General features: G+C 34.7%; 1 protein-coding gene across 5 annotated transcripts in view; it reads left to right on the top strand.

The window, feature by feature from the left end:
* The window catches only part of KIF14 (kinesin family member 14), a 66,253-nt gene that overhangs the window by 36,732 nt on the left and 15,688 nt on the right, over positions 1–13,833 (top strand). For 4 of the 5 annotated variants that reach the window (XR_009217138.1, XM_058533758.1, XM_058533757.1 and 1 more), the window contains 3 exons: positions 4,020–4,113; positions 4,652–4,784; positions 10,158–10,258. Coding sequence is in view for 4 of the 5 variants with exons in the window: in XM_058533758.1 (XP_058389741.1) it covers positions 4,020–4,113; positions 4,652–4,784; positions 10,158–10,258 (328 nt within the window). In the remaining variant the exon portion in view is untranslated. The remainder of the gene's footprint in view (positions 1–4,019; positions 4,114–4,651; positions 4,785–10,157; positions 10,259–13,833) is intronic. The other variant, XM_058533760.1, reaches the window with a different exon arrangement.

Here is a 13,833-nt window from a genome sequence, read left to right as displayed (position 1 = left end):
ATTTTAACTATGTTTATTCTTCCAATCCATGTGCATGGGATATCTTTCCATTTCTTTATGTCATCATCAATTACTTTCAATAATGTCTTATAGTTTTCATTGTATAGGTCTTTCACCTCCTTGCTTAAATTTATTGCTAGATATTTAATTCTTTTTTTGTGATTGTCAATGGGATTGTATTCTCAAGTTCTCTTTCAGTTAGTTTGTTATTAGAGTATAGAAATGCAGCTGATTTTTGTAAGTTGATTTTGTACCCTGCAACTTTGCTGTAGTTGTTGATTATTTCTAATAGTTTTCCGATGGATTCTTCAGGGTTTTCTATATATAAAATCATGTCGTCTGCAAACAGTGTGAGTTTCACTTCTTCATTACCTATTTGGATTCCTTTTATTCCTTTTTCTTGCTAATTACTCTGGCCAGAACCTCCAGTACTATGTTGAATAAGAATGGCAAGAGTGCACCCTTGTCTTGTGCCTGTTCCCAGAGGGATGGCTTTCAGTTTTTCCCCATTGAGTGTGATATTGGCTGTGAGTTTGTCATATATGGCTTATATTATGTTGAGGTACTTTCCTTTTATACCTATTTTGTTGAGAGTTTTTATCATAAATGGATGTTAGATCTTGTCAAATGCTTTCTCTGCATCTCTTGAGATGATCATGTGGTTTTTAGTCCTCATTTTGTTAATGTGGTGTATCACATTGATTGATTTGCAGATGTTGAACCATCCCTGTGTCTCTGGTATAAATCCCACTTGAGGATGGTGTATGATCTTTTTAATGTATTGCTGTATTCGGTTTGCCAATATTTTCTTGAGGATTTTTGCATCTATGTTCATCAACAATATTGGCCTGTAATTTTCCTTCTTTGTATGGTCCTTGTCTGGCTTTGGTATCAGAGTGATGTTGGCCTCATAGAATGTGTTAGGAAGTGTTCCATCTTCCTCTACTTTTTGGAAATAGTTTGAGAAGGATAGGTATTAAATCGTCTCTGAATGGTTGGTAAAATTCTCCAGAGAAGCCGTCTGGTCCCGGACTTTTATTTTTTGGGAGACTTTTTATTACTGTTTCAATCTCTTTACTTGTGATTGGTCTATTCAGATTCTCTATTTCTTCTTGATTCAGTTTTGGGAGGTTGTGTGAGTCTAAGAATTTGTCCATTCCTTCTAGATTGTCCAATTTGTTGGCATGTTGTTTTTCATAGTATTCTCTTATAATCCTTTGTATTTCTGTGATATCCGTTGTAATTTCTCCTCTTTCATTTCTAATTTTATTTATTTGAGCCTTCTCTTTTTCCTGGTGAGTCTGGCTAAGGGTTTGTCAATTTTGTTTATCTTCTCAAAGAACTAGCTTTTAGTTTCACTGATCCTTTCTACTGTTTTTTTGGTTTCAATTTCATTTATTTCTGCTCTAATTTTTATTATTTCCCTCCTTCTGCTGACTTTGTTTCTTCTTCTTTTTCTAGTTCTGTTAGGTGTAGTTTAAGATTGCTTATTTGGGATTTTTCTTGTTTGTTAAGGTGGGCCTGTATTGCTATGAATTTCCCTCTCAGGACTGCTTTTGCTGCATCCCATATGAGTTGGTATGGGGTATTTTCATTTGTTGCCAGATATTCTTTGATTTCTCCTGTAATTTCTTCAGTGATCCATTGGTTGTTCAGTAGCATGTTGTTTAGTCTCCACATCTTTGTCACTTTCCCAGTTTTTTTCTTGTAGTTGATTTCTAGTTTCATAGCATTATGGTAAGAAAATATGCTTGTTATGATTTCAATATTCTTAAATTTGTAGAGGCTTGCCTTGTTTCTCAGCATATGGTCTATCCTTGAGAATGTTCCATGCATGCTTAAGAAGAACATGTAATCTACTGTGTTTGGATGGAGTGCTCTCTATATATCTGTTAAGTCCACCTGGTAGTTTTTCATTTGAGTCCACTATTTCCTTATTGACTTTCTGTCCGGATGATCTATCCATTGATGTAAGTGGGGTGTTAAGGTCCCCTACTATTATTATGTTGTAGATATCTCCTTGTAGGTTTGTTAATAGTTGCTTTATGTACTTCGGTGCTTCTGTGTTGGCTGCATATATATTTATAAGGGTTATGTCTTCTTGGTGGACTGTGTTTTATCATTATATATTGCCCCTCTTTGTCTCTCATTGCCTTTTTTATCTTGAAGTCAACTTTGTCTGATATGAGTATGACAACACCTGCTTTCTTTTGTTTGCCATTAGCCTGGAGTATCATCTTCCATCCCTTCACTCTAAGCCTGTGTTTGTCTTTAGAGCTGAGATGTGTTCCCTGGAGGCAGCAAATTGTTGGGTCTTGTTTTTTAATCCATCTAGCCACTCTATGTCCTTTGATTGGAGAATTCAATCCATTTACGTTTAGAGTGATTTTAAAAAATATGATATCTTATTCTAATCCTCAGTTCTTACTTTATAAGAATTATTATCTAGATTGTGCTTTATCATTGGGTACTTCATTTTCTTTCTCACTTGCATGGTTTTTTTTTGTACGTTTCTGTGTAGAAGACACCATGTTTTCAGTGTGAACTTTTTTTTCATTATGGACAATTTCAAACAGACTATAAAAGTAGACAGATTACTACAATAAACCCTTATGTACATATCATCCAACTTGAACAATTACCAGCACATATTCAGTTATGTTTTGACTATCCTCAATTCCCCTGCCTACCTGGACTATTTTGAAGCAAATCCCAAATGTCATATCATTTGATCTGTAAACACTTCACTATGCATGTCTAAATTACATAAGGACTCTTCTCTCTCTTCCTCTGTCACTCTTTTAAACATTACTATGATATTATTATCACACTTAAAAATATTAATAATAATTTCTTACATTCATCAAATATCTAGTCCATACTCAAATTTCCTCGATTATTTCATAAATTTTTTTTATATTTGGTTTGTTTGAATCAGGATACAAACATGATCCATACATTGTATTGGTAGTTATGCCTTTTAAGTCTCTTATTCTGTAAATTGGCTCTTCTCTCTTTCCCCTTGTAATTGATTTGTTGAAGAAATCAAGTTATTTATCCTGTAGAGTTTCCCAGATTCTGAATTTTGCTGATTGTATTTCCATGGTGTTGCTTAACAGGGTCCTCTGCCCCTATATTCTCTATAAAGTGGTAGTTATTTCTACAGGGCTGTCATTCAGGTTCAGTTTTTTAGCAAGAATACTTGGTAGTTGTGTTGTATACTTTCTGTAACTTCTATTTTTAAATGACTTTGAAATTAATACTTTTTATATCTGTTGCAGGAGATAAAAAGATGTAGTACTACAATGTATTTATTTATTCCTCTTAGGGCCTAAAATGGTGCCTTGCAATGAATACTTGATATTTTTTTGTCCATATGAGTAAGGAATTCTATCCTTTCAAAAAAGTGTATTTAATGGAATACTGGTTATAAGTTTGACTATACAATATAGAAAATATTTATGACAAAATCTTAAATTTAAATTAGGAACATGGAATTGTGGACTAAATTGTTTTTCGTTTTTCTGTCCTGATGTATCTCTGTCTCTATCTCTGTCTGTCTGTCTGTCTGTCTATCTATCTATCTATCTATCTATCTATCTATCTATCTATATTTTTAAAAGCTTTTCAGGCAAAGTAAAAAAGAATTGTGGTTGTATATAAGTAAGGCTGTAGTATGCTTTACCTAATACTTGAAATAAATTAGAAATTATAGAAAAAGAAAATCTTTAAAGATCTTAGAAGGAAAAGCATTGTCTTTGGCATTTCCTCTCTTACAGAATCCTTATCCTCTCGATAGCAACTTGAATTTCCTCCATGCATCCACAGGACATTTTATGTGAAGAATATTTTATTTCACCAATGCGAGTTGAAGACAAGTTACTCAAATATCACATTTCCCTCCTGTAATACATAGTTAAAACCATTCATTTAAAGTCAATAACTTTTTTTTTAGGAATTTTTCTGCCTAGTGATAAGTTAGTGCTCATATTTTGAATCTTCTCTGTGCTTTCTATCAGTTCAACCAAATTGGAGCTCCATGAAACTCTCAATGCTGATTCAAGAGGCCAATGCCATCAGCAACAAAGTAAACAAGTGTTATGTGTTTAGCAGGTAAGTAATTAGTTAAATAACTTAAATGTAAAGTAGTTCTTTGTTTTAAACTAGTTGACCCTCCTGATTTTTTTTTTCTTTTCTTTTTTTTTTTTTTTAGTTTTTCTAAAGACATGGTATTCTGCAGTGTCTGTCTAAGAACAAACAGGTGTCAGGATCCCCAGTGACCCTTTCAGAGCTCCTTCTGGAGTGGAAAAGGCTTTCAACAGTTAATATCCTAGTGTATTTTATAAACAGAATGATTTTAGATGTTTTAGGAATTTACTGATTTACTTTTGAGTTGAAAATTTATCAGTATTCCATATTTTAAAAGGAATATATTTTATTAGAATTTTTTTGATTTTTACAATTTTTATATAAGAAGTTATTTTAATATAGTATATACTACACATGATTACTATAATGAAAATGCTTAACTGTAGAAAGATTACTCTATCAGTGGACTGAATTCTTTGGAAGATATTCTAATTCAGAAGACTCCTAGTATAGATGGTATTTGTGCTTTAGGGTAAGCATTTTCCTTTGGCGTTTCTTTCAGACATGATCTAGCAGATAAAGGAAGTCGTCCTGACACTTCTGTTCGCGTCCGTAACCTGCGACTAGGGGTCTCCACTTTCTGGAGTCTGGAGAAGTTTGAGTCTAAGCTTGCGGCAATGAAAGAACTGTATGAGGTTTGGAATATTGTTAAAATTTCTGTAAACTTTTTTTTTAAATAAATATTTGTAGTGTTTAAAAGTTTTTTGAGGAAGATTGACCCTGAGCTAACATTTGTTGCCAATCTTCCTCCTTTTTTTTTCCCTTTTTCTCCTCAAAGCCTCAGTAGATTGTTGTATGTCATAATTGTACATCCTTCTAGTTGCTCTGTGTGGGACGCCACCTCAGCATGGCTAGATGAGCGGTGCGCCGGTCTGCGCCCAGGATCCGAACCAGCGAACCCCAGGCCACCAAAGCAGAGTGCGCAAACTTAATTGCTATGCCACCAGGCCGGCCCTCTGAACTTGTGGAAATAAAAATATAAAAATGACATATTCTTAGGCAAATAAAAGAAAAGGCAATCCACATTCCCCAAACCAACCAATATTAACAATTATGTCTGTTGACTTTACTTTTGTCTGTAGCTGGGGTTTTATTAGTTTGTTTTAATGTAGTTATAACTGTAATACAGGAACTGAGTACAGAGTCTATTCAGTTATAATTGTGTTTCTAAAATTTTACATTTAAGCACAAGAGAAGAAGAAATTTGATAGACATAAAGCAGTTTGCATGATACGAAATTCTCTTCAATTCCTAATGTGCATTTTTACATAATTACGTTTACATTTCCCCATTGCTGTGCTTTTGGCTGTTTCCAATTGTTTGCTGTTTTAATAGTCACAACAAAAAATATCTCTGCACATATTACTTTTTAATTTTATTTCCTTGTCTTTGGTTTTCTAGAATAGAAAATATGATTTTTTTTATTGTACTTTGATGCTTGCTGGCAATTTGCTTGCCAGGAATATTGCCATTTACCAATGTTACCAGTTTGTTTTAATTTATATTTTAATAACTAGTGAATCTGAGGATTTGATTGTTTCTCTATTGGTCAAGTACGTGTTCATGTCCTTTGAATTTTTTGGTGAGTGAAGTGCGGGTAATGAATTAATATATCTATAAAAGCTCTTGCATGTTTTGATAATAAACCTGTATTTTATATTTATTATGTACATTTTTTCCCCTGGCTGTATTGACTTCTTCTTGGTTTCATTTTGTTATACCAGCCATTTTTAATTTGGTGTATTTGAATCCATCTGTTAATCTGGAAATCTTCTTACTGAAACATTGTCCACTTCTCTATATTTCTTTTTTTTTTTTTTTTAATAATTTTATTTATTTTTTCCCCCAAAGCCCCAGCAGATAGTTGTATGTCATAGCTGCACATCCTTCTAGTTGCTGTACGTGGGACACGGCCTCAGCATGGCCAGAGAAGCGGTGCGTCAGTGCGCACCCGGGATCCGAACCTGGGCCGCCAGCAGCTGAGCACACGCACTTAACCACTAAGCCACGGGGCTGGCCCTCTGTATTTCTTTTAATTTTTTTTAAACATTTACATTTTCAAGTCACATAGAATTTATTATGTTGTATTGTGAGAGGTATGAATGTAAAGTTAATTTTCCTCCATATTATTATCTCATCCCTGAAACATGTAATTAATAGATGCAACATGTATTAAATTGTTGCTACTATTTGTCAAATATCTCACCTTTAAGTAATGTGGCTCTATATGGAATGATATTCTGTACTACTTAGATAATAACAGTAATGAAGACATTATATGTAAAAACGTACAAGATGCTGCCACATGATAGCCTTAATGCTTGACTTGTTTAATGGGAAAAAATGAAAATAAACTAAAATAGTTAACTCAATCTGGAAAATATAAAACAAAGGAAAGCAAATGAAGGAATCATTAAAAATAAAAGCAATAATTGATAAATTAGAAATTAATAGATACAAGGTCTGGTTCTTGGAAAAGGTGAACGTGATTTTAGGAATGGACAATGGCATTTAAATAAAGATAACAAAAGCATTTTAAAACTATATTACATGTAAAACTTTATGCTAATAGATTTTTTAATTTTTTAGAAAGAAAAGTCTTTCTAAAAAAAGAAATTATGAAAGCTGACTTAAGAGATGAATAACTATGCAATAAATTGAAAAGTTTGTCAATGAACTAACCTCAAAAAAAAAAATTGAAAAAAAAAAAAAAGGTGTTGATCTCACTCAGTTTTATGGGTAAGCTCTTTTAAACCTCCAAAGAACAGATAAATCTGTGTAAACTATTCTGGAACATAGCAAAAAAGAGAGTGTCACAGTTACCTTATGATGCTAGAGTAACTGATTAAAATCAAAACAAACAGAAACCACAAAAGCTGAAAACAGATGATTCAGAAGATAATTACAACCAATCTTAATATGAACACAGCTCTAAAAATCTGGAGTGAAATGTTAGTAAATCAAACCCAAAGACATATTTAAAGAATACTTATGCCATGATCAGGTAGGGTTGATTCCAGGAATGCCAGGTGTATTCATAATAGAAAATCCCAAAAGACGGAGAGGAATCCTTCCAGAGCACTGACAGTGTTTATCTCTAAAGGATGGGTTTGAGAGTGGTTTAAAGTTTTTACTTTGTGTTAATATACGTTAATAATTTCCAAATTTTCTACAATGAATGTGAATTGCATGTGTAATTAGGACAAAAAAAAACTGTATTGAGGTCATTTGATCATTCTTGTCTTGATACGTGCATTAGCATCAGGTAGGTGAGTTACCTTGTTATTACCCTGCTTCCTACTTTCAACTATTCATTGCAATGCTCTTTATTTATTATTTCCATATAATTGTACTATTTCTGAATCAAGCTTTATATAGTATTTTGCTAGAACTTTAATTGGTATTGCTTTAAATATTTAAATTAAAATGTAGATTATTGTCATGATCAATATGTTCAGCCAGGAAGTGACTGAATCTTTTTTTTTTTTTTTCCTAATTTTTTGTTTATTGCAGTAACATTGGTTTATAACATTGTAAAAATTTCAGGTGTACATCATTGTACTTCTATTTCTGCATAGATTACATCATGTTCACCACCAAAATACTAATTACAACCCATCACCACAAATATGTACCGAATTATCCCTTTCACCCTCCTCCCTCCCCCCTTACCCTCTGGTAACCACCAATCCAATCTCTGTCGCTATGTGTTTGTTTATTGTTGTTATTATCTACTACTTAATGAAGGAAATCATACGGTATTTGACCTTCTCCCTCTGACTTATTTCACTTTGCATTATACCCTCAGTGTCCATCCACGTTGTCACAAATGGCTGGATTTCATCGTTTCTTATGGCTGAGTAGTATTCCATTGTGTGTATATACCACATCTTCTTTATCCATTCATCCCTTGATGGGCACTTAGGTTGCTTCCAAGTCTTGGCTATTGTGAATAACGCTGCAATGAACACAGGGGTGCATGTACCTTTGCAAATTGGTGTTTTCAAGTTCTTTGGATAAATACCCAGCAGTGGAATAGCTGGATCATATGGTAGTTCTATCCTTGCTTTTTTGAGGAATCTCCATACTGTTTTCCATAGTGGCTGCACCAGTTTGCACTCCCACCAGCAGTGTATGAGAGTTCCCTTCTCTCCACATCCTCTCCAACACATGTTGTTTCCTGTCTTGTTAATTATAGCCATTCTGACGGGCGTGAGGTGATATCTCATTGTAGTTTTGATTTGCATTTCCCTGATAGTTAGTGATTTTGAACATCTTTTCATGTGTCTGTTGGCCATCTGTATATCTTCTTTGGAGAAATATCTGTTCAGGTCTTTTGCCCATTTTTTAATTGGGTTGTTAGTTTTGTTGTTGTTGAGATGCATGAGTTCTTTATATATTTTGGAGATTAAGCCCTTATCAGATGTATGGTTTGCAAATATCTTCTCCCAATTGTTAGGTTGTCTTTTCGTTTTGTTGATGGTTTCCTTTGCTGTGCAGAAGCTTTTTAGTTTGATGTAGTCCCATTTGTTTATTTTTTCTATTGTTTCTCTTGCCCGGTCAGATGTGGTGTTTGAAAAGATGTTGCTAAGACCGATGTGGAAGAGCGTACTGCCTATGTTTTCTTCTAGAAGTTTCATAGTTTCAGGTCTTACATTCAAGTCTTTAATCCATTTGGAGTTAATTTTTGTGTATGGTGTAAGGTAAGGGTCTACTTTCATTTTTTTGCATGTGGCTATCCAGTTTTCCCAGCACCATTTGTTGAAGAGACTTTCTTTTCCCCATTGTATGTTCTTGGCTCTTTTGTCAAAGATTAGCTGTCCATAGATGTGTGGGTTTATTTCTGGGCTTTCGATTCTATTCCATTGATCTGTGTGTCTGTTTTTGTGCCAGTACTATGCTGTTTTGGTTACTATAGCTTTGTAGTATATTTTGAAATCAGAGAGTGTGATACCTCCAGCTTTGTTCTTTTTTGTCAGGATTCCTTTAGCTATTCGGGGTCTTTTGTTGTTCCATATAAATTTTAGGATTCTTTGTTCTATTTCTGTGAAAAATGTTGGAACTTTGATAGGGATTGCATTGAATCTATAGATTGCTTTAGGAAGTATGGACATCTTAACTATGTTAATTCTTCCAATCCAAGAGCACAGAATGTCTTTCCATTTCTTTGTGTCTTCTTCAGTTTCTTTTAACAATGTTTTATAGTTTTTCAATCTACAGATCTTTCACCTCTTTGGTTAAGATTATTCCTAGGTATTTTATTCTTATTGTTACAATTGTAAATGGGATTATATTCTTAATTTCTTTTTCTGCTACTTTGTTGTTAGTTTATAGAAATGCAAATGATTTTTGTATGTTGATTTTGCATCCTGCAACTTTACTGTATTCATTTATTAATTCTAAAAGTTTTTTGGTGGATTCTTTAGGGTTTCTATATATAAAATCATGTCATCTGCAAATAGTGACAATTTCACTTCTTCCTTTCCAATTTGGATCCCTTTTATTTCTTTTTCTTGCCTGAATGCTCTGGCTAGGACTTCCAATAATATGTTAAATATGAGTGGTGAGAGTGGGCATCCTCGTCTGGTTCCTGTTAGAGGGATAGCTTTCAGTTTTTCACCATTGAGGATGATATTAGCTGTGGGTTTGTCATACATGGCCTTTATTATGTTGAGGTACTTTCTTAATGTTGTCAGATTATTCTTTTATTTCTCTCCTGAGGATTTTCTTTTTTGTTTTTACTTTGTTTTCTAAATCCCAAGTTAATTATTTCTGAAATAGTTAATGATTTCTGTTAGTTTTCTTAGTGGATCTCTTTTACTATAATTCCTAGCATCATGTGATTGATTTATTTTATCAGGAATGGGATTTTTTTAGATTTTTATCAGATAACGTGTAATTTCGCTAATTTTATGTTTTAAATGCACAAAGTATTTAAATAGTTTTTCTTAGTTGCTAAACATTTTTAACCGTAAATTAACAGAAACTATATATTTTACTTTTTTTAGGGTAACAGTAGTAACAAGAATGAAGATGTCTTTTGTGATCCTGAAGATGAATGGGAACCTGACATTAGAGATGTGCCAGTTTCTTCATTTTCTAGAAGGAGGTAAAGATGTTTTTGTTACTGGTTTTCTTTTTGTGGGTATGCATATATATCATTTCCTTATTTTACAAGAACTATCTATTGTTGTGATGGATATGTCTGTGAAGGAAACCCAGTAGGAGAAGAGAAATAATATGTTACTGATCAAATTACAGCACTTATCAGTCAGTTAGAAGAGGAAAAAAAATGCCCAGTATTTTATCATATAAGTCTTAAGAGCAAGTTAGATTAGCATTAATCTAATTTCCCATAAAATGAACAGTGTTTATTACTTTTAAATTACCATTTCTCAAGAACTTGGCATATGTATGATATTTTATTGTGAGTTATAGAGTTTTAAATGCAGTCAAGTTAGTATGAACACCACAGACGAATAAATCATGGTGATAGAGGACTTCTATGTATGACAAATATTGCTTATTAACTAAAAACATAAAAGACTTCCTCAGTGAATAGATGCTTTTCAAGGAAATGTTCGTTCTGCTTAGACGTCAGATGCTTAGATTATGGAGAGGCAAAAATGGCATAATAGAAAGGCTTGGTCTGGGAACCCATTTAGCCCCTTAGTTTGGTTTTTAAACAAATCCTTCTTTTTAAATAACTATTTCTCAGTTTGGTTTTTAAATAAGACTACTGTCTGCCTTGTCCTGAGGATACAAAGATCAATAAAGAATGCTCTCTCTCCTCCGGGACTGGGAATTGAGGAAACTAGAGGCAGGAGCTGCTGATAAAGATGTGAACTAAGGCTGGGCAGAAGGACTGGAGACGAGAGTCAGGTTTATGCATATTCAAGAGGCAGAATCAACAGGACTTGGTGGCTGGTTGGGGGCTGAGCGTGATGAAGGGCTCAAGGATGAATCCTGCTTTTAACTTGGGTGACTGACTAAAGGAAAATGGTGTTCCCTGCGATGGAGGGTAAGATGAGTTTATTTTTGAACTTGATGAGTTTAAAGTTCCCAGGGGGCCATCCAGGTGTATATTCAGGTCTAAAACTTTGAAGGAGGGATTTGGGAATTTTCAGGATGTAAAGGTCGATGGCATTCATCCAGCAGAAGTACCATCATCATTAAGAACATTTATTGAATGCGTGCTAAGCATTATCTCATTTAGTATTGACCACAAAACTATGAAGTTGGTGCTGCCATTACCTACATTTTACAGTTGAAGTAACTGAGGACTTAAAGAGGTTAATGACTTGTCCAAAGTCCCAGAGGTGATAAGAGGAAGAGCTGGTACTCAAATTGATACCGAACCTCTTAATCTCAAGTTTGTGTGCCCGATGCACGATAAGGCCATCACTGAGACACTGGTGCTTGGAGATGGAGAAGGTTTATTCGAATCGGCCAAAATGAGAAGGCCAGATGGCAGGTTCTCTCAAATCCACCTTCACAAGAGAAGAAAGCGAGGGGTCTTTATAGAGCTAAGGGGTTTGGCAGGAGGAGTTACAGAGAAGGAAAGGGGAAATCCATGTTTCTTTCACTCCAGATAAGCCCTTGGGCAGTCAGACTTCTGGGCGTCAGCACAGCCGGGGGCTGGTTATCTGGTGGTTGTAACTTCTTGAAGGCATTCTTCCTCTACAAAACAAGCTCATAAATCCTTGTGATCCTTGAGTCACCCTCAGGTTAAACAAGAAAATAGTAAATTAACAAAGTTAACTTCTTTTCATCCGTATCTGTGTTGGGAACAAGGTCTAAGGGTAATCCTGTTCTTATTGAATATTTACGGTAACCCTCAGGTACCCGGCTTCAAGATCCAGGTTTGAGTGACTCCAAAGATCCCGATTTTCTTGCCTGCTCTGCCGTGTTGCCTCTCGGTTGCATATGAAAGGGCAGTATCTTTCTGATTAAATAATTTTTTTTTAACTTCATCGCCTTCAGCTGCAGCTCAGAATCCATTTGGGTTTCCAGACCTTTTTAGGCCTTTTTTTTGTGTTGGATCATGCTTATTTTAAACTCATTTATAAAATCTCCTCAAGGAGATGCAACTACTTCATAGTGACCTTTCCCTCAGTGACTTTTGCTTTATTTACTACATTCTAACTGCTATGGTATGGTAAGAACTAGCCAAAATGTAACAAGCTCTACGTTTGTGTTATATGACATGTTATAGACATATCAGCTACAGCTTTCAGGCTGAAAGAAATACAAAGCATGTCCTGTGAACAGATTCTGAGCTCCTTGAGTGTAGAGAAGGCGTCTGTATCCCCTGCAGTGGAGTATAGTAAAAAGTCATGGGTGCAGATCAGCGTCCTAAGTTCTAATCTGTGCTCAGGGTGGCCATGGGCAAGTGATGCTGTGTCTTAGGCTCTAGTTTTCTCATCTGTAGAATGAAGACTTAAGAGGTCCTGTATAAACGCGGCTGCTTCTCCTGCTCCTACCATGACCACTGTGATCTGTAACATGGGACTGATGATGAGGAGGATGATGTTGCAGAGTCGTTATGAGGGTTAGAAGTGACTATGTAGAGTCCTACTCTAGTGGATGGATGTTCAGTAAATGCAGCTTTTATGATTAAGTGCAAATCTGTATTGAAGAAGATTGAATCTTGGACTACAGAGAGGATATTATTTCTGATCCATTACCAATAAACAGATGGTGATATCTTCAGGGATTTGTCTGAAGGCCTTCAAAGTAGAGTTGGACTCTGATACCAAAATGAGCTCAATGGTCCTGGGGTGGAACGGGGTGGGGTGGATGGGGCTGAACTGGGTGGATAGGGCTTGGGATACTTAAGCCAACCTAGAGTGACATAAGCCTCCCAAAAATTCAAACCAAACCTGCAGATTGATCAGAGGCTGATTTATAAAGTCCTTTAGATTTTAGAATTACTGATTTCTTATTATTTTTATTATAAACAGATATAAACTTTGTGTACATAGAATTGTGGATCACAATATGAACGTTAGTAATTAATGAACATTAAAATTTTAGCCTATTGAAAGTTGGTGATTTATATCTTATTTCCTGCTGACTTTTAGATTAATAATTAGAGAATCAATAGAAGTTTAAATTGTTACTGAAAGATCAAAACTTATTTTCTAAGATTTCGAAATTAGGTGTTTTCATTTGGCAGAGATGTTTTTGAGAACTTGTATAATTTAAAAGTATCATTTTTAAAAAAAAATGAATTGCTCTTGGTCAGAGACCTTGTATATGAAGTTTCAGCCTTGTGAGAATGTTTATGACAGAATTGCAAACTCTGAGAGTGCTCGCAGGTAATGGAAACCCTTGACAGATTCTTCATTACATAGAGAACTGCTTCTGGGCAATGAGATGCCACAGCTGTTCTGCCATAAAGTAGACAGGTTTGGCTGCCTGTAAATTTTGATATGTACTGTTGCCAGCTAAAAGTAAAATTTCCCCTGATGTTAAGTAAAAATTCTTTGAAAGGAATGTGACAACCATTTTCTTTATTTGAGTTTAAGCATTGTTTAATACGAGAGTTTCGAGAGAGTAAGTTTTCCTGGTTTAGGCTTACAGTAATGGAGGTACCCGTTCCTTCCACTCCTAAGTACAAAACACTGTAACCTTTGAGAATTGATTTCCTCTCCCTATTATCAGTCATATTTCTGTGTTTTT

The sequence above is a fragment of the Diceros bicornis genome, chromosome 38 (assembly GCF_020826845.1).
Source record: "Diceros bicornis minor isolate mBicDic1 chromosome 38, mDicBic1.mat.cur, whole genome shotgun sequence".
Lineage (NCBI taxonomy): Eukaryota > Metazoa > Chordata > Mammalia > Perissodactyla > Rhinocerotidae > Diceros > Diceros bicornis.
This window is presented reverse-complemented; position numbering and strand designations above follow the sequence as displayed.